The sequence below is a fragment of the Melanaphis sacchari genome, unplaced genomic scaffold, assembly GCF_002803265.2.
Source record: "Melanaphis sacchari strain LSU unplaced genomic scaffold, SCAv2.0 Contig0_pilon_pilon, whole genome shotgun sequence".
In the NCBI taxonomy this organism is placed as follows: Eukaryota; Metazoa; Arthropoda; class Insecta; order Hemiptera; family Aphididae; genus Melanaphis; species Melanaphis sacchari.
The window spans coordinates 11413439-11441179 of record NW_020270366.1 but is presented as its reverse complement, the minus strand read 5'-3'; the positions used below and the strand labels follow the sequence as shown (position 1 = coordinate 11441179).

Below are 27741 nucleotides of genomic sequence, written 5' to 3'. Positions count from 1 at the left end.
AGTGAAACTAAAAACAACATTATCTTAGTACATCATTAATAATTTACCAACCAATTTCGTTAATGGATTTGTGAATTTTTACTAAAAATATCAAAGTCTATTTTTTAATGAAATTTTTCACTTTCTCAAACTAAATATTTTCAATTTTTATTTATGTTGACTTAAACTGGTATTTTATTTTTTTATGTTAAAATATTTATATTACTTTTTATCATTTTTAGTTGAATGAACTCGTTAAAGAAAATTTACATCATCAATGTCAATGTCAGGATGCATCAGGGTATCCCGGACGGGAGTCCGAAATGATAACTCAGTGCAGACACATCAACAACAGTATGCACAAATAATTAAGGTAATTTTTCTAAAAATAATAAACTCATTTGATTAAAAAAAAAAATAATAATAATAAAAATAAAAGTAATTATTTTGGAGAGTAATAATAATAATAATACCCCTGGAGGCTAATATTTTCCACAAAATTAATGACAGAAACTTCCCTACATAAATAATTTTAAATGATTAGTAAGGGTTATAAAAAAGAGAAAATTATTTTATACGACCGTACAAATTGAATAAAATATTTTTGATATATTCAAATCAAACCATGAGATTTATAACAAAAAATATATTATAACAAAACTATTTTTCATTGAAATAATTATAAAATGTGTTTAAAAATAACCTACATGTCTTGAAAATTTCAATTATGTAATAGAAATAAAATATGAATATTACAATAAAATTATTCGGGCAAAACTAGTAAGCATATTATATTGTTTATATTAAATTTACTATTTCAATCATGACTCAATACTTAGTTGAAACTTATTATATAAACTCAATTATAAACACAAACATTTGAATTAATATATTTATATACATTTTAATTATTTGAATTTTCGTTGTTAAAACCGTAAGTTGTTATACATAATGCTTTATTTTTAAATAAAATATTAAATACAATTACAGAATATTCGATGAAATTAGTCTAGTTAACTTGAAATATTATATGTTATAATAATATGTGTATTGTGTGTACTGTATTTTACTAAATCACAAAACTACAGACGCCTGAAAAATTCCATTCTAGGTTACTAAAACTACACGCATGCATTATAGTAAACATTAATGTCACAGTATTTTATTATATCAGTTGCTATGGAATTACTATTAAATTTGAATAGTAATGCACAGTTTAAAACATCGCACGATTACTTTTAATTTGAATTTTTAGCTATAATAGATTTAAACGATATAAAATATCATTATTTTTCATATTCCAAGTATTTTTATGCCGAGCTTTTAATTATTATAATTTATTATTACTATAATTTCTATAATTTCTTTTAATTACATGCTGTTCGTTACTTCTGAAACTGTTAGTCGGATACGGTGGAATTTACGGGTAGAGTGTCTAAAAACGGCAGTGTTCCCCGGGTAGCGATTAACGATCTCATTTAGACATTAATTACAGCAAAAACTTGCATTATTTACGATCCAAAATACTAAAATGGTCTTCATAATTAAGGCTTTTGCTGAAATATAGTAAGCATCCTTTTCACCCAATTAAAAAGCTGAGATATCCCTTATACGTACAATAAAAAATAATTGTTCGATACATTTTTCATTGTAAACACCTGATACACGATTCTATAATGTAATAAATTAATAAATATAATATTTTTGCAAAAAAAAAAAAAATTCTCTCATACTATAAATATAAGTTACATTATGTAACATGTTGATTAAGCTATAAGCTTATAAAATCTGTCATATTATATTGTATTCGGGTATTTTTTTTTATACCACATTACTACTTTAGTATTTTAATTTCATCTGAGTTTAATTTATGTAATTAAAACCAATAAAACAACTTGTCCAAATAACATTTTTTAATGTGTACTTTATAATTTACAATTGAATTGATAGTTATTAAATTATTTACTGATTTCAGGTTTATACAGACTGGGCAAATCATTATTTAGATAAAGCCAAATCAAAGAAAAACATTAAAGATTTACAACAAGATTTGGCTGATGGTGTTTTACTTTCCGATCTCGTAGAAACAATTTGTGAGTGAATTGAATATCAATAATTAAATTGAACACATAATTTATTATTATAAAATCAAATGCATCAACTAAATCTTCCAGTTGTCCTGCAATGAATTAATATAAAAAACATTAATTGTGATGTCAATAATTATTAATATAAAATTATATAATAGTACATTAAAGTATAAATTTCTAAACAGATCGACTGACTGGTTTTTGTATTATACATATTAACAAAATTTTAAATAAATAGAATAGTTTATGAATAAATTAAAATTATAAATTATTAATAATTATAATTACAAAGTTTTAAGGTTAATAACTTTAAGTTATGAATTTTATTGTTTATAATTTTAACTTAATAGCCTTTTGTATGTATACTACAGTCGATTCTAGTTAATCGATTCATAAATAAAAAAACTCGTTTTTTCGAATCATTTAAAGGAAAACAATCGTAGTTGATTAATTTCTAGTCGCAATGACACTGACCGTTTTAGTATACAACGCTAACATAAGCTCATTATGTATTTCTTATTAACACTGCAGATAATGAAATTTAAATCTTCTTATTATAAAAAATAAATTTTATTGCTTTTCTAGTGAAAAAAAAACAGATTAAAAAAATGTTCGAGTTAAACACAGTATTTGAGTCCATAAAAAAAATATTAAACATAATATAATAATATAATATGTACGAAGGTCGAAGAACTCGGAACATATTAGTTCGATGAGGTATAGGGAATAAATATCATACAAATATAGTGATCAACAATATAATTTTGACTCGACGGTTGGCACCGTGACAGATTTCTTTATAGCATTTTGATTTTACGACGTAACGTTTAATACTAGACGTGGAAATCCCGAAAATCCATACAAGACATTATATCCCGTCGCTTTTACGTATTTTCAGGCAATCATCGGTTGCCGGACGTGAACAGGAAACCAAGAACCCATTTACAAATGGTAAGTAGCTTGGTGTTACTATATTTATATTATATAGGTAATCACTACTCATATTATATTATATTATATATCGTGGTGCTATACGAATGTATTACACTATTACGTCAGGTGCGAGGATAAAAACGAAATAAAATCGTAGATTATCGCGTATAACGTGTGCACAGTTTCTTATCGGTCCGGCGACTGTAGACTTCCGAGACACTGGCGGGCGGTGTAGAACGGAAAGAGGCGGATGAGATGACAAGGAAGGAGAGTAGAAGAAAATTTATAAATTTAAATATTACGTGCACAGCCATGTAAGATACTCGCGTAGGGGACACGCGTTTTGTACGTTTAACACACTTTACCGATCAGCTGACTCGGGACAATGATAAGCGCGTGTCCAAACCAGTTTCACGTGTACATGAGTATATAATTACAAGTGTATGTATATTATATAGCCGCTGCCATCTGACCTACAAAACTCCTGCTTGCATTTTGTTTATGCTTTTATATCCATGCAATACACACATACAGACGAACTCGCTCGCACGCACCTCACACGCACACTAAGTCACTAATCCACCTATATACATTTCTGGGTGCCGTTTTGAAGGTTAAACGGCCGCCGAGGAGAAGCTAACATATTATTCGATTAACGACCCGCCTGACCTCCAACTGGAGCCACCGACGACGTGTCCGAGATACGCGGGATATAGGTGCACGAGGCCTGTATATATCAGCCCGTTTAAGTCTGAAAGAAAGCTAATCGAGTAAATCGTTCGCCCATGCGTGTGTATATCAATGTGATATTATCGCAATATTGTCGCCGACCAATAATTCACGGCCTACCTAAATATACGCAGTTGTGCGACGTCGATGATATTGTGCGGAATCAAATGCGAACGCTGTATCTGAATTCCGAATGTACAATAACGGAAATCACTAAACGACCTGTCCCAATGTGAGTGTTTATGACACGTATAAAGTGTTACATTATACTTCTGCAAGCACGTACTTATATGTTTTAACAATATTCTCGTTTCCTTTCCTGTAATGATAATATATACACCTACGACGTAGCTAGAATTCGGAACCGATCGTTTTCTAAACGGTTTCCTACTGCAGATTTAGGGCAGGCGGTCGTCGCGATATATCTCAATATATGTTATATAAATTCTCTGGAAACAAATGAAATATGAATGTATCTATATCTGTCAAAAACATAATTATGACTTATGACTTATGAGTGTGTGACCATTAACAGGAGAAATATGCGTAAGAAATACGTATTATCTAAATAAATAATTATAGCAAATAGATTTAAAAATAAACCTAGCCGTTTTATAATCGTCATGTATGATGATGTGTTAAGTCTGATGAGACATAAGATGTATATTTAAACTAAACATTTTTAAGAAAAAACAAATATTAAAGAAATCATTTTTTTTTTTTTTTCATTTTTCTTATCTTTAATATTAGTAAATTAATGCAGTTATTATAGTAATTGTACTATTAAAACGAGTAGTATTTACAATAAACAATTCTAATCAATATAATAATTATACAATAGAAACGATTAAAAATATGATATGTCCTAAAATTATGTGTACATAGAGATTTATTGTAATACATGTTGATGTACGTAGTAATTAGCTATTATTTTAACAAGCCGATAAAATATGCAAATAAACGTAATTGTCTGCTCTAGTTTATTATACGTCATATTATAAGGGTATATAAACTATTGAACATTTAAATTGCATAAAATACGTTCAATTCATATTATTTGTTATTGAAACTTTCATTTCCGTCTGTAATATGTATAGAATCTGTCCGTTATCGTAGCAAAAAATACCAAATAACCGCTCATTCGTGATTTACCGTAATCGTATGTTAAATCAATACACGAGGGTTACCAGGCCGAGTCCTCAAAATGCACATGATGTCGTGATTATTATTTATTGCCTATTGATTTGTTATTGTTTATATAGGAGTACAGTTACACGTTTAAGTTCAGGAAACCAAATACCTATACTATTAAATAAAACTGACCTACCAAAACGGTCAATGTCAAGTATACATATTTTATGTTAATTTGTTTCGCACGTGTGTTGTAATGTGTATAGTATCAAGTATAACATGCAAATGCTCAAATTAATAAGTACTTTTATATAATATATATAAAATAAATACAAAATGTATGCATATATATATATATATATGCATACATATACCCATTATAATGTTTATTATTTGTATTTATTTTTGTTATGTTAATTAAACATAAGCTATATAATATCTAGTTGAAATTTGCGAAAGTTGTTCTTTAAAAATGTAAAACACATATATTTATATTTTTCTTTTTAAACATGCGTTATTGTTCATTGTTTGTAGTGTGTTACAAAAAGTTGAAATCTACGTAGCATAGCCGATCGATAAATTTAAAATTACGTTATAATAATCCTTATAAGTAGGCACACGGAACGGTTAAAAAAAACAATAATAATAATAAAAATAATAATAGTGGGTGCTGCCATACGATTATGTTGTCGGTGTCCGTGTCGGTCTACAACATAGCGTGGAGAAACAGTGTGCTGTGAACTGTACCAGCGGATAGACCGGTTCTCGTGTTCGTATGAAAAATAAAATATTAAAATCGCGTATCCGTTTGTGAATAAAAATATTTCTTATTTTGAAAGTATTTAATATTAAATTAAATTTATAATTCTTAGTGTAAACAATATATCAAAAATATTATTAAATAGATATTTAAGATGAACAGTTGATACAATATACATTACAATGCACAAATAAAGTAAGTAACAAAATTAAATTAAGTACCTATAATATACTTACTCGATTTTAACTTACTGAAAATTATCACATCTAGAAAATAATGTATAGATTATAGTTTATTAGAATTTACAATAATACACTTATGATATGTATTCATACTATTTAACAGAACATAATTAATCATTCAAGAATATTTAGAAAAAGGTTTTAAATGTTGATAGATATTTAAATATTTTTAAAATGTTAAAATACTAGAATTATAATTACTTAATATTCACAAGCTTGAATGCATTAATTACGAAAATTTTCGTTTAACATTATATTTTATTAACAATTAATTTCATAACAATAAAATAATTAATTTTTAATATTTTAGTAGATATGCATATTTATAATTACTATATCAAATTTTAAAATAACACATTTTTACCTAAGATTATACTTAGTTAATATTTTGTACTGCTTAAAACTTTTAATTTTAATTTTTCATTATCTTTTTCTTTTTTTTTTTGAAAGAGTAAATGAATAATATCTATTTTAAATAATTTTTGAATATTTTTACAATATTTTGACACATATTTTTCTTAAATTTAATTATTCATAAATTTATATAATTACGATTAATTAATAATTTTATGTAATATGATTTTAAATTAAAATTAAAAACTAAAAATCATTACCTTGTAATATTGTATTAAATAACTGAATAGATCCATTTAATACCTATATGAAACTATAGTAATTTAATATGGTATACAAAAATAAGTCTTATGTCTGTTAGATTTTAAATTTATGTATTAAGGAGTATAGGATATAATTGTATACACTTTATATCATAAGTCGAGTTTAATTTTTAAGTATCGTGAATTATTTTGATAACATATATTTAACTAAATGTTAATACTTATTTCTTTTTTATTTATATTTATCACTTTACTTATTGTAAATTTTCTAACAATTAAAATAAGAGTTGATACAATTTAAAATTGTTCTTATAACACTTATACGATATATACAGATTTTAAATTAAAATAATTGGTACTTAGTATTTTTTGTTATCTCAACAAACATATATCAACTATATTTTAATCTTGATTTCGTCGTCGTTTGAGATAAATATTGATATTAAAAAATTTACCGTTATTTTTTTTATTATAAAATGCGAATTTGGATTATAAATTCTAAATGGGGCAAGGAAACTATTTATTTTATAATTACTTTTATATTTATCGCATTGTTTTATTTCCGATTAACAATACTCAAAGTAACGAATATTTTTAAAAAGTTTCATATGAGGTTTCGATATCTACATGGATTGGATATTTAAATCAGATTTTTTATAAATTGTCTAATTATTCAAGATTTAACTACGAAATCTTGACTATTTTAGATGTTTTAGATTTCATTCAAAAGTGTATTTAAATTTCAATTGCATTAATTGCAATAAATAATAATCATTCATCATTGCTTTCAGATTATAAAAATATTAAAACTACACGCCCCAGTGACCTGACCTTCTAAAGCAATATTGGAACTTTTTATATATATATTGTTATAATAATTATTGTTTATATTTGAAAACTAGTAACTATTCAGATATTCATGAATTAGTTTTTATCAAACCAGTAATTGCACGTACTATTATAGAGTACAAATTCTAAAAATCAAATGCATACTTAATAATAATATGCATATTAATGTATAATATATATATGCACAAAGTATACACACCTGTTTTGTACAATGATTGTCTATATTTATATAAACATTGTTATAAATTATAATAATTAATTGATAAAAAATAGTATGTATTTAATGAATAGATATTAAAAAAGAAATAATAATAGCATTATATTATAATGATAGATATATCTATAGTATCATAAGTTTAAAATTTAACAAATACCAAAATTATTATTTTAAAAATAAATATCTATTAATCTATCTCTTTAAAAAAATACATCAGACCAAGTATAAAATGAGGAAATATAATATTAAATTACAGCTTAGGTACTCATAACATGATATGATACCATTTACGTTTGAATTTTGTATACAAAATAAACTGCATTAATTATACATAATTTCATTTATATTTACAATTTGTTATTTCGATCGTGCTTCTTGTGTCAACTTTAAGAATTTTATCGTGCTTGGAAGTTTAATATATATTATATGATATCACTGAGACCAAAACTACTTTGGAGTCTTAGACGAGATTCTTAACAATAAATATTGCACCAAGACAACATTTTTAGTTGCCAAATACTACCAATTGTCACGTTTCACATGGAAACCTGCGACTTCATCTTTGCAGCCATTAACAGAACAAGAGAGACAGAAAAAAAGACACAGAGAGAGAACAATAATTGTCAATTTTGTCACGGATAACCTTGGTATTTATTTTTATGCGGTCCACATCATTGTAGTCTGCTTCTTGTCTCAGAAAAAAAAAGATCTTTTCTTTGCGTTTATAATGCGAAAACAATATTAGCTAATGTGAAAATCATGCACGAAAACGTCCACATAATTGTAACGGTAATAATATTAGCCCGTTATTCTAGTCGTATTACTCGTACCTATTAGGTAATCGTACATAAACGTATCTATTTAATTTTAGAAAACCATAAATAATAATACTCTAAGTATAGCTTACTAATTTTTCTAATAATCATAATTTATTATTATTTCATAAAAAATGTACAATTTATACGATTTTTTTGATTTATAATGGAATCCTCATCATCAAATCGTAGTTATAGTATATTTCAAAACAAACCCATTTGGAATTTGAAAAAAAAACGCTCTTAATAAATCAAATTTATTTCGAATTATTAAAAAAAAAATAAATAAACTAAAATTTACATAAAGCATAGACATAACACATATTAGGTATTGTAGAAAAAGTAGTATTTTGTCTACTTCCATATCTGCTTCTAAAAAACTAAAATATATTTATATACAATCATTATTATTTTTTTTTATTAATACTTATTGCATTTTTTTAATTCCTAATTATCTTATAATATAATGCAGTTTATAAATTACCTACTGAATATTTATCAGGAAACAGGAGTACGGGATGAATACAATAATAAAATAAATACTTAATTCGAGAATAAAAAAGTGTATAAAATATTTATTTATCTATATTAAAATCAAATATTCTAATTAATATAGACTATAATAAACTATAGCTTTGTGAAATACATTATATATCTAGATTATTTAAACATTTCGTTTTATTTTATTTAAATTAAATTATAAATATACAATTATTCTTTAATTTATTAGTTATAAAACCATTAAGTATATGCTAATATAAACTTCGGATTTTTTCAACAAAATTATCTAGAATTAAGAATTTTTTTTTGAATTAATTATAATAAAATTGAATTTCACTTTAATTTTTGATTAAAACTTTTGTAAATTATGTTGTAACTGTATACTCATTATAATTAGGTAACTATGATTATTTAAATTTAAAAATATAACATAATTATAAAGCGTATAGTATAAAATGATTGTAAACAATAACAAATTTTTAAGTTTAACCTACTCCTAATTCTCTATACTTAATCACTATAGTATTACAATAAATTATTTTTGCATAGTATGGATAAGGCTGGAGACTCCCTAGAGGTAGAAAAAAATAATACAATCAGCCTCGTCATCAAAACATAAAGGTTCTCGGCGCCACTACATCGTGTACATCAACATCATTCATCACCGTACCCACACGCCATTCGATTTTCATGTAGGGCAACAATATTTTGATCTAAAACCATTAATTATTATAATTTATAAGTATAGCTACCTTATATTATCTATACATTTTAACTCAAAATTGATTTTCACTTTTATTCCGAACAAAAGAACATAATTAAACGTATCGCATTGGCTTAAAAACGCCCTGAATAAAACTAACGAGATTTAAAACATTTTAAATATAATTTATTTTATTCTCAAAATGCATTAGAATAAATAATTTAAGACCATATATGGAGAGTAGAGACAATTGTTTTGCGGCGGTCCAGTGACCTATAACCTCAAAATATTTCCCACCGATCGTGATTTAACTGCAGCTGAGGTCGTTGCGCCTTCGGTCATATACGATACGTTTGAGTTTAACTTGATACTTTTTTATATATTTTTTTTTACTCTTTCTAAACACCTATTAATCAATATAATATAATTAGTTTAGCGATATAATCAAGTAGACGATCGAATAGCTCGTACATATTTGATATAAAAAATCATCTCGTATACCTACGATACTAATGATATCACATTATCACGTATACGCACAGGTGTATAAAATACAAATTAGGTATTACAGTTTTGCAATCAAATCAAAAAAATTAAAAAATACTAAAATAAACATCCTATAGTAGTTATAAATCTAGTGTCAAACTTGAAACGAACCGAATTTAAATAGAAGACACGTCGTATTTTCATTATATACGCATAGGTACTTCAATATCAAAAAAGCGGTTTAAATTCATATACCTATAAAAGTATTCATTAACTATAATATATGCACATTATAGATAAGTTAGACTACTATTACCATATTAATTTTAGAATATTGTGTTTTACTACTATTATATACAAGACGATTCACTAAGTATTCTCTCCCTTTTTTTCTTCAGTAATTCAGTGGCATTTATACAAAATATAATTTTTTGTATTTACTAACGACTTATGAAGAGTGTCCTTTGAAACACAAACATCTGTATTTCAAATTCGAATTTTTCTATTTTTTACTGTAAATTATTTTACGAAAAGTTTTTCTAAAATTTTTGTTGCATAAATATCAAAATTCAAATTAATAGGTTTTGAATTATTTAATTTTCTGTACATAATATATTAGATTCATACCAATAATGGATTTGGATAATGTGCGATTTAAAAACTTAAATGATTCATAGTTATCTATCCACATTTATAACTTTTAAAAATAATTTAAGTAAAATGAATACTATAATATACTGGGTCCAATAAACATCTATTATACATTTTTTTAAACTATTATCTTAAGCATAATTTTTTTAATAATAGAAAAACTAATATCGTCCAAATTTTCAATTAAGTACATCAACATTTTCAAAAATATTATCTACTAAATAATTAATAGTAAAAAGGAGGATTTCGTAGAAAAAAACTGAAGTTTATATTACTACAGGACACTTTTTCAATAACACAAAACATTTCAAAAATTTGTAAATATAATCTTTAATTAATTTAATTTTTTTTACCAAAGAAATCGATGGATTACTTTTTTCTTTTTTTTTAAAGTATGTATTTTCAACTAGGTTGTGCTAACAATTATTCTGTTATTAACGGCCCGTTTCCAAAATTGCTAAAAATTGTAGCAAACCCGAAACGTACACTTCAACATCCCCAAACGAAGAAAGACTGAATTTTATATAATTGTTCGTTATTTTTATACATTTGTTAACTACCTATTGTTGTTTTTCTCAATATTTTTCTGACGAAAACGGCAACTACTCAACTTCTTTAAGATGGTTGTAAATCAAACTAAATATTATAGTCAATGACTAAATTCTGTAGTATTGAGCTTAATGGCAATCAAAGATTGATGACTTATTATAAAAATTGTATTTCAACATTTAACATTGATGACGTCTGCTTCACTAGGAAATAGGCAACTTAGAGTTTTCATTATATGCACGCACATGAAATAAATTTTAAAGTCATTCAAAAATTTTAAGTATCTATAATATCTATGAACACAATTGGTCATTAATACATTTTATCTTTCATGTTTAGTTTAAATTTTTAAAAACAAAGATATTTGTTTATAAAAACTATCAACACGACTTTTAAGTAATTAAACTATATTAAACTACATAATTGGTATACAAAATAAATACATTACTTGTAACCTAGCGTATTAATAAAATAATAAAAATATACAACTGCATCGATTTTTGTAGATTTCGATATAAACATCCCATACTTTTTAATTTATTTGGAAGTTTTTTATGTTTTACTGAATTGGTTCAAGGCTATATAGGTACTAGATATTTAAACCAAAAATGAAATATTTGCAGATAAAAATAAAACGATCTTAGTCGTAAATGTACGTTGTATATATATGTAATATTATAGTGTATATAGTCAAATTAAGATTTAAGTATAGGAAAATCAACGAAACTGAAACACTATTTTATTTTTACAACACAATAAATTATAATTAGATTATGTTCAATAGTACCAATGAAACTAATGTCTAAAGATTTTTTAACTTTTCAAATGTCTTAATAATTTAATGTGCGTGTGCGACGTAATATATATAATTTTTCAAGACGTTATTAAATCATTTATAGTAAAACTGTTGAGTACGTTTTTCTGCATGTGCTTTCCAAATATCAATCATTACAATCTCGCAATATATTTACTACTACAAATATGTATTTATTTTTATAAAAATAAAATAATTTAAAAATCCTAAACAATAGAAACACAGAGTATATTATACATTATCATTATCATTACCATTTATCAAGGTCGCTGTTACTCGTTATGTGGTTTTGTTCTGTCGAATTAGTCACTGTTTAATAATACATAATGATATAGGCTCTAATTTCTAAGTTAGTCGATTGTAAATGAGATAATAATAAATAAAAGGATATCTAAACTTCATTATGCATTGTTTTGTTCTCTTTTGTCCATTGACCATTGGTCATTACATACGTATAATAAAAAAATGCATGTACGTAAATAAAACTTGTTTCGTTAGTATTGCATTGCATAGGTTTCACTGGTTATATTATTACTTTTTTTTTAATCAAAAGTAATCAACTACATTATAATATACAATATTTTCATTGTAATACGAGTTCTTTTACAAGTCAAAAGCATTTGAAGACTTGTATTAAATTTAGTTAAGTATTAAAATAATTTAATTTTAAAACGGATCTAAAATGTATCATCGTTTGAACTGTAGTTACTTTTTTTAATGTAATGTAACATTTTAAAATTAAATAATATTTTTACCTAATAAATGAATATAAAGATTGTTGTATTAAACAATATTCTAAATATTTCATTAAATTAAAATAAATTCAATGTGCGAAGCTTTTAAAAAAATGCTATAAATGTTCGATTCGATATGTTAGTAATTACTAATTAATAATCATGTATCAATTTGAGATAAACATAGTATTTTTATCAATTATTTTGATGGAAAAGTTAACGGCTTAAAAAATCACAATTCGATTTTTTTTCTCAATAGTTTGTAAAATTAACTTCATATTCTAATAATAATAAAACTTTGATGAAGTTATTAAGTTTTTTAAGGTTGATATAGATTTGTGATAAATTATAAAATATAGGTATTCTGTATACGTAGCTTGTATTTTAATAGAATAATCATCCTATCAAAAACCATTAGACAAAGAATATTCAATTATGTTATTTTAATATTTAAATAAATAATATAATAATAATAATATATTTTTTTTTTTTTTTAATATTTATTTTAATATTTAAAACTTTATTTTGATTGGTTTAAAACTCCATTTAATTTCATTTTAAAATAACAAAGATAATTATAGGTACCTATCTACTTAGCAAACCGGCGACTAGTCCGGTCTAGGCTACTGATTTCAATAGCCAATAGTTATAATTTTCGTATACTTATTTAAAATTATAAAAACTCTGCGCATAGTTTATCGTAAAATGTCAATACTATGCACAAATCTTTATTTTTGTCGCGTTAAATTAAACATCTTAATACCTTTTATGTAGTTATATGTTTATACCAATAGTCATTTAGTGGCCTGGTATGGCGCGGTGGTTGGCCTCAGTCACTAATGTGTTTTGAGGTAAAGCATCGGCCGGCATCGCTATCTCTCGGATGGGTGACCATCCGAATTCTTAGTGACTTATCTATGGCACACACTTACACACACGTGTTCCAACCCTACTAAATAAACCTTACAAACATAAAACTGTATAGGTACAACAAAAAAATATCTACTGTTCCTATCCATACCACAGCTAATGGCCATAGTTGCTGGGCTTAGTAAAAAAATTAATTTATATATAGTTATTTAGATATATTATTATACCTATTACCCTATGACCTATATATACATGCACGTTTTTACAATAGTTAATATATTTCACGTAAAAAAATTATATGAAACAACATATTACATAAGCTTGTATAATCTTTGCGATTATGATCTATTATGATTTTGTTAGTGCAGACGTGCAGTTATGCGTATTATGAATATTTTAAGTAAATAAATTCTTCCTCAATGATATTTCATCAATCAATATTCTATACACAGAATAGTTATAATTTATCCATCGCTTTCGCTGTGAACTAAGACATAATACTATCTACCGTGTACTGAATAATTATTATTTTTATATCGAAAGTGCCAATTTTACTCAATCGACGAAGAATTCTTGATGTAAATTTACTCGTTCTTGTATAAATTAAGTTCAAACATATTTTTTTATTTAAATTTGGATGTAACGTTTGTTATTGTAAACAAATTTTCTTTTAGTTTAAACAAATAAAGCATGGATTGTTTATAAAATATAAAGTTATAGCACGTAGTTAATAATAGTTAATAGGTAGTAGCCAATAAGTATACTTTCATATTTTTTATGTATAGCAAAGTGCGCTACATTGTTGTATAAATAAAACAATATTTATTAATTATTTTGACTAAACATTTCAGTTATCTATAATTGTTATTTAATAAGTTTGTATATTTAAATCTTAAAACCAAAAAACTTGGTCATACTATTTTAACATACAACAAACATATTTATTTTTTTGTAGATAGTAATTCTTTGATAACAAAACCTCCAACACAATAATATTGGTTAATTATTTATTAGTTATCATACATTATTTATTATTAATAGAAAAGATAAAGTCCTAATGTGTCAATAAATGTTAAAATATTAAAAATCCTTATTTTGAAAATTTTTCTTGAAAAAATAATTAAAACTGATTACTACCTTTCTTGAAAAAATTATTTTCCAGAATAAATTTATTATTTTTAAAAAATAAGCTAAAATTATATGTTAAAATAATATTAACATAAGTATGTTTATTAATATAATACCTATTACATTATAGGAAATTTGTTTACTACAGTATGATAAACAGTCTATAAAAAAAACTGAGATATAAGATAACTTTAACATTCAATGACAATTTTTTCTGAATCATTTTATGTTTGGTGGTTTTAAACTACATATTGTCTTAATATAGGGCTTATATAATTAAATAAGTATAGAAGCCAGAAGAGTCATATAGAAATTTGTGTTTAGAACGTCATGTGTTTTATTTCGATTCGTGAAGTTAGATTTTCTAAATAAGCTTTAGTATAACTACTGACAAAGTTCTATCACTAAATGAATCCTTAACTCAAAACCTTAGTCTTTATAAAAATTAGTTAGTTTATTTTATCTTATTTTATTTTAACATTATGAACATCATTTATGCTTATCGTAAGAAGATATTTATAGATTGTAAAAATATTAAATTAAAAAAAAAAAAGAAAGAAAAGATTTACCACAAAAATATTAGATTTTCGTTTCTAAATTATATACATATATAATTTAATTAGTCGTAAACTTAAAAATAGTTGTACTGTAACAAAACTTACATGAATAAAACTTTATTCAAGTATTTTATTTCTGTATAATTTAAAGTTTAAAAAAACTAAACATATTTAAATATTTACTATTTAACTATATATTGATTATTGATTATTAATTAATAGTTATTATAAATTAAATTATAGCAATCATTAATTGATGATAATTGATAAGTAATACCAAAAACTTCCAACTTCTAATAATGATATTATAATTAATAATTTACATATATTAGAATAGATTATCAAAACATGAATTTGAATACATTTGACATTTGTATAAATTATAAATAACTACGAAAGAATAATGTAATACATTCTAAGTTATATTAAAATGCACTAATGATATCATAATTTATTTATTTCAGCTGGGAAATATCAAGAGCTGTTTGGACCTTTTGGAGACACTAGGAGTAGCTTTGGATGGCATTACAGCTCATGACGTCAAAGAAGGTAACTTGAAAGCCATACTGGGTTTATTCTTCGCTCTTTCCAAGTACAAACAGAAACAGAAACAACAACAAAAATCTGAGGGCCCCAAGTCCAGGATACCTACAGATATGAAGCAATCAAGGTAATGTTCAACGAAACTAGAGTGATAAATTGTGTTAGAACGAATAATAGAGTATATAATAATATAATATATATGTATATTATAAGATGTTTAGAAGAGTGGGGGGAAAAATGAAAATAAATTACGTCATTGTGGATGTATATAGAAGGGCGTGGACCCTTCATCCCTTTTTACCCCAGCAGACGGTGTTCAGTTCCAATGGGGAATTCGAACAGTGCGCGTCGCAATCAGTCCAGGAGTGTCCCGACGTCTCCTGAAGTTAGATTAAGGTTCCGGTTAAAATCACCTCATTATATTATTATTACAATGGACAATAGTTAGCGTATTGATATACGCTGTTTTCTTTATACGCGCATGTACACACTATTTCAGATAAAATTATTGTTAATTTATATTTTCTATTGTTATAGGCTTCCTGGACCCACCCTACACTCAGGCAGTATTACAAGTATACCGACCCCGTTCGCTCAAAGATTTCATCAATTGCAAAATACACCTGCCGTCAACAGTGAGTATACGTATACCTACCTGCCGTGCTCAATGTGCATTTGAGTGGGACGTGGGAAATTCTATTCAATTTCATAATCATATAGTACCTTCTGATTAATTACTATACTTTATAAATTCATAATACATATATATATATATTATATGTATACTATATATGAATGTTTTAAACCCTAAATTTATAAATTATTCTGTGATAAACAATTGCAAACAATTATTAATGCATATAAATTATTATTAAATATTTTTTACACATCATTCACGCATATAAATGTTGAAGTCTCTTTATAATCAATACTTATTATACACAGAGAATTGAAGTATTATTAAATATTTTAGTTTTTATTTGAATAGGACGAATAGGTATTTGACATTTTTTGTTAGTGAATTTCACGGTTTATTTTTAAAATCAATTAAGTATTTGATAATTAATAAATCCTAAGGTTGACTATTAGGTTGTTTTATTATCGGAAAGTAAAATAGTATAGCACCAGGCAAGTACTGCCTATATTTGTTATTTTTTAAATAAATATAATTTTAAAAATTTAAGATACCGAATACTTCATGTACTTGTTACTATTTTCTATAACCGCATACTATTATTGTATTTTCTATAGTTCTGTGTCATATATTTATTTATATTATGACTTATCAATTCGAGGAAATTGTTGTAACTTGTAATGTTTCTTCGATAATATTTATTGATTTTTATCTAAACATGATAAAGTAATATTTATATCTGTAAACAACGTATTTAATATTCTTTTATTTTATTTTGAAAACAACATCTTAAAAAGTCAAAACATAAAAATCTACCGAGTGTCCGAGCATCATATTATTATATTTTTAAATAATTCATTAATTGCAGTTGGTATTCAATAGACAATATTTATTAAAGATCTATTTATGATACCTATGAAATGACAAAAAAAAAAAATTATATCTTTTAAAAGTTAAAGTTAACCTTGAACAAATATATTATCTTAAGTACCTATTACCTACCTAAAATGTTATTAGTACCTATTTATAATGCGTGCACTGCACACGCTAAACAATTTGTTTTTATATTTTAATACTTATGCAAGTTATTTTCACTATCCTTCAATCCCACATACCCACTAATCTTAATTTAAAATTCATTAATTTATATTATATTTTATTGCAACATGTTCTAATTCTTGGTGCAAAATACTATAAGAATACATTGTTTTTTGTTATATACACTTAACTCGCAAGATACACAAATAAATTAAGCTTTTGAGTAAAAATTTTACAAGCACGAAAATTCAAGGTAAAGTATTATGTATTCAGTCCGTAAATTCAGAAATTCGATTAGATAATCACGTTTAATATATTTTTTTATTCTTTATTCATTATTGTATAATGTATTTTATACATTTTAACATAATAATATTCCAAAAACAACACATTTAAATCTAATTGAATTGAATTGTACAACCCACGTTATGTTTTCTAGTTCACTTTGAAGTTCAAGTCACCCTTTCTCCCATTGTTATATTTCAATGGAAATCATAATCATTACCCGCCTTCAGTTTAGTCCGGTCGTCCACACCCTTCCCTACATTTCCTTCTGATGACGTCATCCAATGCATATTATGCCATACGCCTGTTGCTTTCTTATCACACGTTTCTCTTGTGTTTTTAATTCTTATCATAATATATTTCACTTTAATTTCCAGACCTTATCTGCGTTGTCTGTAGGCTGTGGACCGCAGTCGGCGCAGTCCGTAACCCTTGTACTCGGTGTACTGGGTTAGTGTTTACTGTTTAAGTTGTGCTTATTAGTTTATCAATGTTTTAATTTTTAAATTTATAAGTAATAATTATTTTTACCGTCTTTCCTGGGAAAAGGTTGTTAACCAAATAATAACTAATATATCATGGAAATAATTATTTATTATTTTTATGATATATTTGTGTTATTTATTTAATTTAATAAATACATTAAAATTACATACCTCCTATTCTGACCAAAGTAATATTAAATGAGATTTTTACATAAATGTATTGTATATAATTTCTTATGTTTAATTACAATTTTTAGGTCCATATTCTGGAATCAAATGCACGTCAAATAGTAGTTCCAGATCAACTAGTCCCCATACATTTATACCATCACCAAAAAATATCATTAAAACACCAGTAGCTTCACCTAAAAACACAAAGTAAAAAAATAATAATTCAATCATATTAATTTACTTTTAAATACCTAAATTTAATTTATATATTTTTTTTCAGTCAAAAAAATGGAATGCCTATTAAAACTAACATTGCTAGCCCATACAGTTCAGCACAAAAAAACAGTGCATTATTGGAAAAGTTGAAAGCTTCCAATCAAAAAGAGAAATCCAACAAACAAGGTTTTTAATAAATAACAATACAACACATAAGATATATTTATACAATATGTTCAATAATAATCTAATATTTTGTAATTTTATGTTTTAGTAATCAGTAGTACCAAAAGAACTTCTAGTTCTAGTGGTTTTAGTTCTGCTCGTTCAGAACGTAGTGATTCATCAAATAGTCTTTCAAATGAACCAAAACCAATACCTAAGTATGTCAACTTATCTAAAAATATGTATAAAAAAAAAGTTTTTAAGTTTAATTTTAATGAATTTATTATAGCTTAGATAAAAAAGAAAATTCTATAGAAGTGTCAAAACCAGTATTAAGAAAAAAAATTGTTCGGCCACCTGTACCAGCTGAATCACGCCTTTCTAAAATAAGTATTAAATCATCTACGCCTCCTAAATGTGAAAATCAACAAAGAAAAAGTTTTGAGGTAAATATAGAGACTCATTTATATACTTTCTCAATGATTTTAATTATTATTATTATTATTTTATAGTTATTAAATTCAGATAAAGAAGATTTAACTAGTTCATCTACAATGGAATTATCCCAGAGTCAATCCAGACTCAGCGGTACTGGAATCCCAAAACCAGTAGCCACTGTCAAAGGAATGACAAAACCTACACACTGTGTAGCACCAATGCAACAAATTAATTCAGAACTTAAAAAAGTTGATGATCCATTAGAAAAAAACAATGTAAAATCACTTGATACATGTAATGAACCTAAGAAATCTGAAAATGTAAGTTCTGTAAATAAATTTAAATTACAAGTTAATTTAATTATATTTTATAATTTTAGACTTCTAGTTTAATTCTGAATGAATTAAAACATGAAAAGCAAAGCTCATTTACAGAAGAAGAGGATCCAGCTTTAAATGTGAAGCCAATGGAACCATTATTAAGAGGATATAAAAGATCAATCATTGTACCTCAACACCGCACTATACCATCAGATTTAGGTATTGAAATGATATTTACAATACATAAAAACTAAAAATTAAAGTTCATCAATTTCTTATTATAATATTTACATTTAATTGTAGTATTTAGTGTATAATTATATTTCAAAATAAATTTAATAAAATTAAAAATTTGGTATTTGGAATATTTAAAAATATTTCACTTCCAAGACTATAATAAACTAACCGTTTTTAAGATATAATTAATTGTGGCTACACTATGTTATAGCTACTTCTAAAGTATAATATTACTGATAATATTTCATAAATTTAATACTTTTAATGTTTGGTTTGTGCAGGATTAACTCAAAATAATTGTATGAATAGTAATTTTCAAGAAAAACGTATTTCTGCAGATTCTGATTATGGACAACAATCCTCAGGTAAAATGACAATTAATTAATTAATAATTTTTAATGGAGAACCAAAACTATTGTTGTTATAGAAAAAAAATTGATACTAACACCAGTTTTTTCTTATAGGTTATGTATCTGATGGTGATGTTCTTCAGTATGACATTCAGTCACGGCAAATTCTAGCAACAGATCCAGGTTACATGTCTGAAGGACCAGCATACAATGATTCAAAGTAAGTATAGAGAAATTAAAACCATTATTTAGATCAGTGGTCGCCAACCTTATGGACTTCATGAACCACTGAATCCATATCTCTAAATTTTGCGAACTACTTATACTCATAAGTCTTATATACCAAATTAAAAAAAAAAAAAAAAATTAACACATTTTATAAAATATCAATAAAGGGTTTTTTTTTATTTACAATAAAATGATTTAAGTTAATCTTACTATTATTAATTACAAAAAAAAAAAGTTGAAATGAAGATTGTATTTGAATTATTATTGTTCCTAGAACGTATTATGATAGCAATATTAAGTTTATTTATTATATTTATATAACATGTGATAATAATGACATTATTATTGCTCGTGTATTCTTATTTGTCATAAACTGAATCTACATACAAAAAAATTATACAATACTAAAATATTATTAAGGAATAAATTCTTTTTCTGGTAAATTTAGAGTAAATTTGAGTTTAATGAAAATACAAGATGTTATATTACATTCTTCCATACAAACTACCTCAAAATGAAATATGAATTCTGAATGTATTTTGTTTTAATTTTTTTTGTACAATAATATTATACAATAAAATATATACATTTGAATATAAATAGTATAGTTTAACTAAAATATTTCAAATTCAATATGATGATTATGTTTAAAAAATATATATATTTACTTAAATTAAAGTGGAAAGTACTACATGGGAAAAAATTTTAGAAAATGTTTATAACTATAGATTCAGCATTTTTTACTGATCATATTACAACCATTACAGTAATGTATACATGTATGTTTCAAATCTATTAATGTATTCAAAATAAAATTAAAATATTCATTCTTATATTTTTTAAATAATTTACAATCTAAATATTTATATATTTCAGTAATTTGCAAAATACTTGTAAAAAAGCATAGTACTACTTATAAAATATTATAATGTTTGATTGATTTAATAACCTATTTAAACTAAATAAGAAATTATATCTAAAATGTTAAATAACTTATTATAAGTTATAACTGTTAGTATTACATACTTAAAAAATATAATAAGAATGACAATGAATATTTTTTATTTAGTTATAATATGACTTTTATCCATAATTAAATAGTAAATTTAAATTTTAAAACCTTACTTTGTGGTTTCAAATAGCTAGGAATCTTTAACCTTAGTTGTTAAAAGTTTTAATACTTGAAAAAAATGCATTAATACACTAATTATAATTTCATTTTCCAATATGCATTAAAATTATTTCAATATAAATGTCTGTAATAATGTTAACATTACTTAATACTTAAATCCTTAATGATACTTACTTCTTAGTTTTATAGTTATTCTACATTAAGACCACAGGATGACTCCTCAAGTTTTAATGAATTATAGTTCAAGATATAAATGTACCTAAGCATTTCTTCTGTCGTCAATATTTAATTTTAATTTATGCTTTGCAACTAAGACTAGTATTATCCAGCTGTTAATAAATTTGAAATTCATCATGATTCAAATTATAATTATAAGTATTCAGTACCATTTCAATTTTATTTTTCGTTGATTGATCAAATTTGTCAATTATTTTCAGAGTTTAATAAATAAAATTTTATTTAAAGAATTAAATTTATTGTATAAAATAAAAATGTTTTAAAACTTAAACTTGAAATGATAAAATTCTTGTATTGCATAATTGAGTATATTTGTAGATTTATTGAGCATTTATACTCGGGATAAACATTTTTTTCATAATTTAAGAATCATTTATAAACAATTAATTTTCATTAATGACTATTTGTAATTATTCATTAATCAGTATAACATGATTACTTAAAAAACTAAACAAAAATATATTTTTATATTTGTGTATTATGTATTAATACATTAAAAGTTCTTATGATACTGTTTAGTATTTATTAATTCTATTTCAAAATAAATAAAACCTTAAACATTTTTAAAATAATTTTTATCATCATTTAAATCTTAATATATAATTTTCTAACTTATTTAATTGTATAAATTAAAACTTGTACAATTTTTATAAATAAAGTTCTAAGATGTAGACAAATTTAATTTTCTATAGTTAATTATGCCAGAATGATTAATTTAGTAGATGGTATATAAGTATGCCAATTAGATACAATACATGGTTGTATCGTTTTTATAATTAATTTTCCGTGTGCGAATGTACTATTAAAATATCTGTCAGATTATAACATTTCATTGGTTAATAATCTTTAAATAAATATCAACAATTGATTTATTGTTACTTTTATATACTTATAATTTACTCTAAAATTTCAATTTAATATTTTGCCTATATTAATTAATAAAATAACATTAAATAGCAAATGGGTAACAGGAATAATAGAATTAAATTATAAATAAAATAAAAAATGTATTATAAATAAAAAACGAAATAATCAATTAGTTCATTTGTTTGATATAATTGATGTAAGTATACTGTATACGTTGTCGGCGCGTGATGAATTTAATATTGTTCATTAGGTGTAGTTATTTTGGATCAATCTAAACAAAACTACAAATCTAGTCTTATTTTGTGCAGACAGAACAGTTTTTATAAACAAATCCTATTGTATATAAGTTTAGGAGGGGTCGAGGGGAGGTGTAGCATGTTTTAGATTTAATTTTTTTCAAGTGATATTTTCTAAATAATCAAATAATTGTGGTAATAATACCTTAGAAATAGGAAAAAACAATTACATCGTACTTATTCGGAAAATATTCATAATTGCAAAAAAAGCAATAAAAAAAATTTTAATTGAATTGAGGATTATTTATTATTGATAAATATGACAATAGTCAATAATATTTGATACAATTATTTTGTTAAATATAATATTATTAATATTTATTTAGGATTTATAGATTTTGAAGTTTTTCATGTGTAAATTTCGTTTTTTGCTTTTTCAGTTTATTTTTTTTATAAACAGAACGTGTGTGTGTGTGTGTGTGTGTGTGTGTGTGTGTGTGTGTGTGTGTGTGTGTGTGTGAAAAGGGTGTAATTGAGCTCCCTCTTTGAATGAGTCATCTTTCATAAACAGCCCATGCGTAACAAAATTAAATTTAAATATGTATAAGTATGATGAATATATAGTATATTGTATTTATATGTATAATAGTAATATACTGGTAAACTATAGAGGCACTAGAGACGTATAGTATAAAATTATGTTTATAATTATTAATTTATACACTTAAATATTATCCTAAACCTCAATATAATACTGTCATATAAATTATGTAGATATATGATCTGGCCATAATATAATCGCGGTTGTATTATGTACTCACTACTTAAAAAAAATTATTTTAAACTATAAATCAGTTAATGAAAAAATAAATATTAAATTTACTATAGTTAACCATTTTATAGAAGTGGATTTATAATGGTTCAGGTGATATATATTTATGTTTTAAATTGTAATTTAATTTAATTTCGAATGGATCACCATCTATACTTGATTATTTCTTAGGATAGCTTATGTGTTTTATATTAATATTACAATTTTTTTTTTTTAAATCGATATAGATTTTGAAATTGAACGAACTTTTACTAAAATCATCACATTTAAGTTATAATTTATAAGTCAATCCTGAGTCAAACATAGTGTAAAATGATGTGAATAGGGGTAGGGTCGTAGACCGTGGTGTTTTTAGCTTAAAATGATGTATTTAATTTATATTTCATAAAATATCATGGAATACATAAAATTGTATTACTCATCATAATGAAGTAACCTACCATTTATAATTTAGCATCCAATTTTGTCAAAATTTTAAGTTAATATTCAAACGTTTAATAATTATTATTATTTATTACTTTGTGTTTTTTCAATATGTTTCGTCCATTATAAGAATTATTTATGATAATCTTGGCCCTTGTAAAAAACTATTAAAGTTTTTTTTTCTTAGAAACAATAATTGTATCAATATAAATAGAAAAAAAGTGGAAAACGGTAGTACTGTGTGTAGGTCGTATATCACAGGCTATAAGAACAATTTGAACTAACTATTTGATTCACGAAGATAAGTAATACCTAAACCTATTACTCTAATTAAACATATTAATTACTAACATTTGTGTAGTTATTCCAAGTTCTTCCACTCTATGACTGTTCCTGCATGAACTCGAGGGACTTGCAATGCCACTATTAGCAGAATTGGCCGTTATTCTATATCTATAGACTCTAGAGCACAAGAGGTCCAACTTATGAACTTGATATTTTTGATTGAAATCTTCCAAAATTGGTCGTTTATACAGGATTTACTAATAATCGGATTGTATTCGACGTTCGAATAACATTATTGAACCCGTAAATTGTAATCGACAACAAGAAACTCAAATTGGCCCTTGCGACCGCCGTCGTTGGTTTCAACCGTTCTGTTTTTTAAACGACACCAATGATTTGACGCGTACAAGTGGATGAAAAATTGGATTTCCGTTCGTAGTTCAGTTTTGCGTTTCTCTGTATAAGACTTGTCATATTATTGTCTGTAGTCTGTAGAGATACTCAACTCTGGACTAGAACCTAAAATCCAATCTTCCGCCCACTCGGGACGTCGAATTGTTGGAATCGTTTAAATAACAAAACTGTTGAAACCAATGACGGCGGCCGCATAGGTTATTTACGTTTCTCTTCCTGTCACGGGTTCATTAATTTTATACAATCCGATTATTTGTAAATTCTATGTATACGACCTACGTTTGAAGATTTCAATAAAAAATATGAAGTTCATAAGTTGGACCTCTAGAAGTAGAAAAACGGCCGATTCTGCTGATGTGCATAGCAGGCACCCGAGTTCATGTAGGAATAGTCTTAAAGATAGCGTCGCAAATAATGTCATAAAAAAACAGTGCAAAAATTATATTATATATTATTATTTTATAATAATAATAACATATTATGTATAATATATACATTACACACAAAAAAAACAATGGTAATATAATTATAATTTAAGATATTTGTTTTCTCTCGGTTATATTAAAAAGTATTGAAATTAGTGGGAATTTTTTATTTTTGGCTTCTAAAAATACCAACTTAATCCAATTTTTAAAATCGAAGCATTTTTACAATTTTACTGTCTCAAAAGGTGATGACAAACAAAAAAAAAAATACTCTTAAAATCAATACATTCATCGTTTCATTCAGAATATAAAAGACTATTTCTCGAATAACCCAAAAGAAATCTTTTTAAATACTTATATTAAGAAAACCTTAATATATATATATTAAGTCAAAATGTCGAGTATCTATAATATAGTCTTAAACGTAAATAAGAATCATTTTTTCCCCGCTATTTTCATTTGTTATTCTCATATATTCTCAATGTTTACATATTAGTAATTTATCTTTCTTTTAGTGTATTACTTATACATTTACGAGTAAGGATTAAGTTAAACTAATTTTTACAAAAAAATTTTGACCATATTCCCAAATGCTAAAATAATATCAATTGTTATATAAACTTTGATATTAAATTTATTATTCTGCCATTTATACGTATACCTAATTTGTTAAATGAAATCGTTACTAATAGACTTAAATAATATACTGCATATCACGGTTGGAGATTAGTAGGAGCGAAACGTAATAAACTTAATTATTAACCCTAACAATATCGTATGTAATATAAAGTATACTATATATTATTATTATTTTAAAAGCATCTTGTCCAATTGAATTATTGTTTTAACCTTTTTTTCTCGCTATTTTACATTACCTATGTGGGCTATGTGACTTTATTATGACTGTATACAATATAATAATACCTATCTAATTTGTAACAGCAATTTGCCAAATATATACATTTAATATCGTTTGTTCACGATCACGCGGGTGGGATGAATGCCCCTTCAGGCTTCATCGATTATATTTCCTCAGTTCCCACCCTTCACCAGACCTTGAACAACACCCAACCCTTCCTAATGTTGGCGACCGTGTACTTGCCACTACTTGGACAAATGCAATGACGAACACGACCACACTATAATACAATAATATCAATTGTCGTTCTATCGATCTTTTGTATTCAATATGAAACATATGAAACAATAAAAGTTTACATATGAAAATAAAAATGCTGTGTTCGTGATATTCTTTATGTACAACGACACACACAACGCCTTTTGTGAAAATCGTAAACAATCCGCCTTCTCTTTTAGTTGTTGTTCCGGCACGGTAGATGGCGCACAAAGGCACCGTTTAATTGTGCACCGTCTGCATGAGTGTCGATATACGCAAGCACGGGATTTAACAACACACCCCTAAGGCTTAAACCTCAGTCCACAGTAGTATGTAAACAGCAGTACTGTAGTAGTTGTAAAACGTTTTGGATTAGTGGTCATTGCATTGCGTAATATGTCAAGTAATTAAAATACATAATACCTTCCTAATGATTAATTTAATTTAACTGTAATTTTATACCATCCATCTAACATTGTTTAAATTATTTATTGTTGTAATTGTAAAACAATACCTAGTCAACTCCTAATTATCTATGAATAATTATACAAAATGTATCATTAATGGTTTAAAGGTAGACGTTTAAATAATATATATAGTTTATTTTTAAACATCAATATTCTAATTGTATGTTATAGATCTTTAAGATATCAAAGTTCAATTATTAACGTCAAACAAAATGTACCATCAAATAATAAAATACATATAAAACATGGGTAAGATTTTTTTCATTTTAAATAAACATAATTTATTTGGTACTTATGGTTTTAAAAAAAATTATTAAAAATAATATTTTCTTGTCTAATATTTTTATATTTAAATTTAAAACTAAATAATATAATAATTTCTATAAGCTATGAAAATTAATAAAAAAATATAAATTGATTTTTTAATAAATGCCCTTTTGTTAGGTTTATTAATTCAAATCAATTATGTATTATTATATTATTATTTTTTTAAACTTTTTTTGATAGAACTGCTTCAATTGATGAACTTGATACAAATATAAATGATAAAAGTAATCAGTTGGAAACTAAACAACAAATCAAGGTAAAAAGTTAAAATGTATGTAATAAATAATATATTATATAACTGTTTTATTGTTTTTAGCTGAACCGATTCAATGTGGGCCCAGACGGGGGCTCATCAAGTCTCGGTCCTGATGTTAGTCCTCCAACTAGCCCTCCAGAACCTACACCTGTAGCCCCTGTTTATAAAGTGGTTACACGTAACCATGTCAAGAAGTCAGACAGCGGACAGCAAACCGAGTTAAATAATTCAAGCTTAAGGTATAGTTAAAATGTGTCT

General features: G+C 25.0%; 1 protein-coding gene across 1 annotated transcript in view; it reads left to right on the top strand.

The window, feature by feature from the left end:
• Positions 1-256: 256 nt before the first annotated feature.
• The window catches only part of LOC112591095 (neuron navigator 3), a 56700-nt gene continuing 29215 nt past the window's right edge, over positions 257-27741 (top strand). The window contains exons 1-16 of the mRNA XM_025334757.1: positions 257-352; positions 1955-2072; positions 2968-3020; positions 15820-16025; positions 16436-16533; positions 18598-18718; positions 18792-18913; positions 19002-19110; positions 19182-19338; positions 19405-19650; positions 19710-19869; positions 20169-20252; positions 20352-20457; positions 27072-27149; positions 27408-27483; positions 27544-27722. Of these exons, the coding sequence (XP_025190542.1) occupies positions 257-352; positions 1955-2072; positions 2968-3020; positions 15820-16025; positions 16436-16533; positions 18598-18718; positions 18792-18913; positions 19002-19110; positions 19182-19338; positions 19405-19650; positions 19710-19869; positions 20169-20252; positions 20352-20457; positions 27072-27149; positions 27408-27483; positions 27544-27722 (2009 nt within the window). The remainder of the gene's footprint in view (positions 353-1954; positions 2073-2967; positions 3021-15819; positions 16026-16435; positions 16534-18597; positions 18719-18791; positions 18914-19001; positions 19111-19181; positions 19339-19404; positions 19651-19709; positions 19870-20168; positions 20253-20351; positions 20458-27071; positions 27150-27407; positions 27484-27543; positions 27723-27741) is intronic.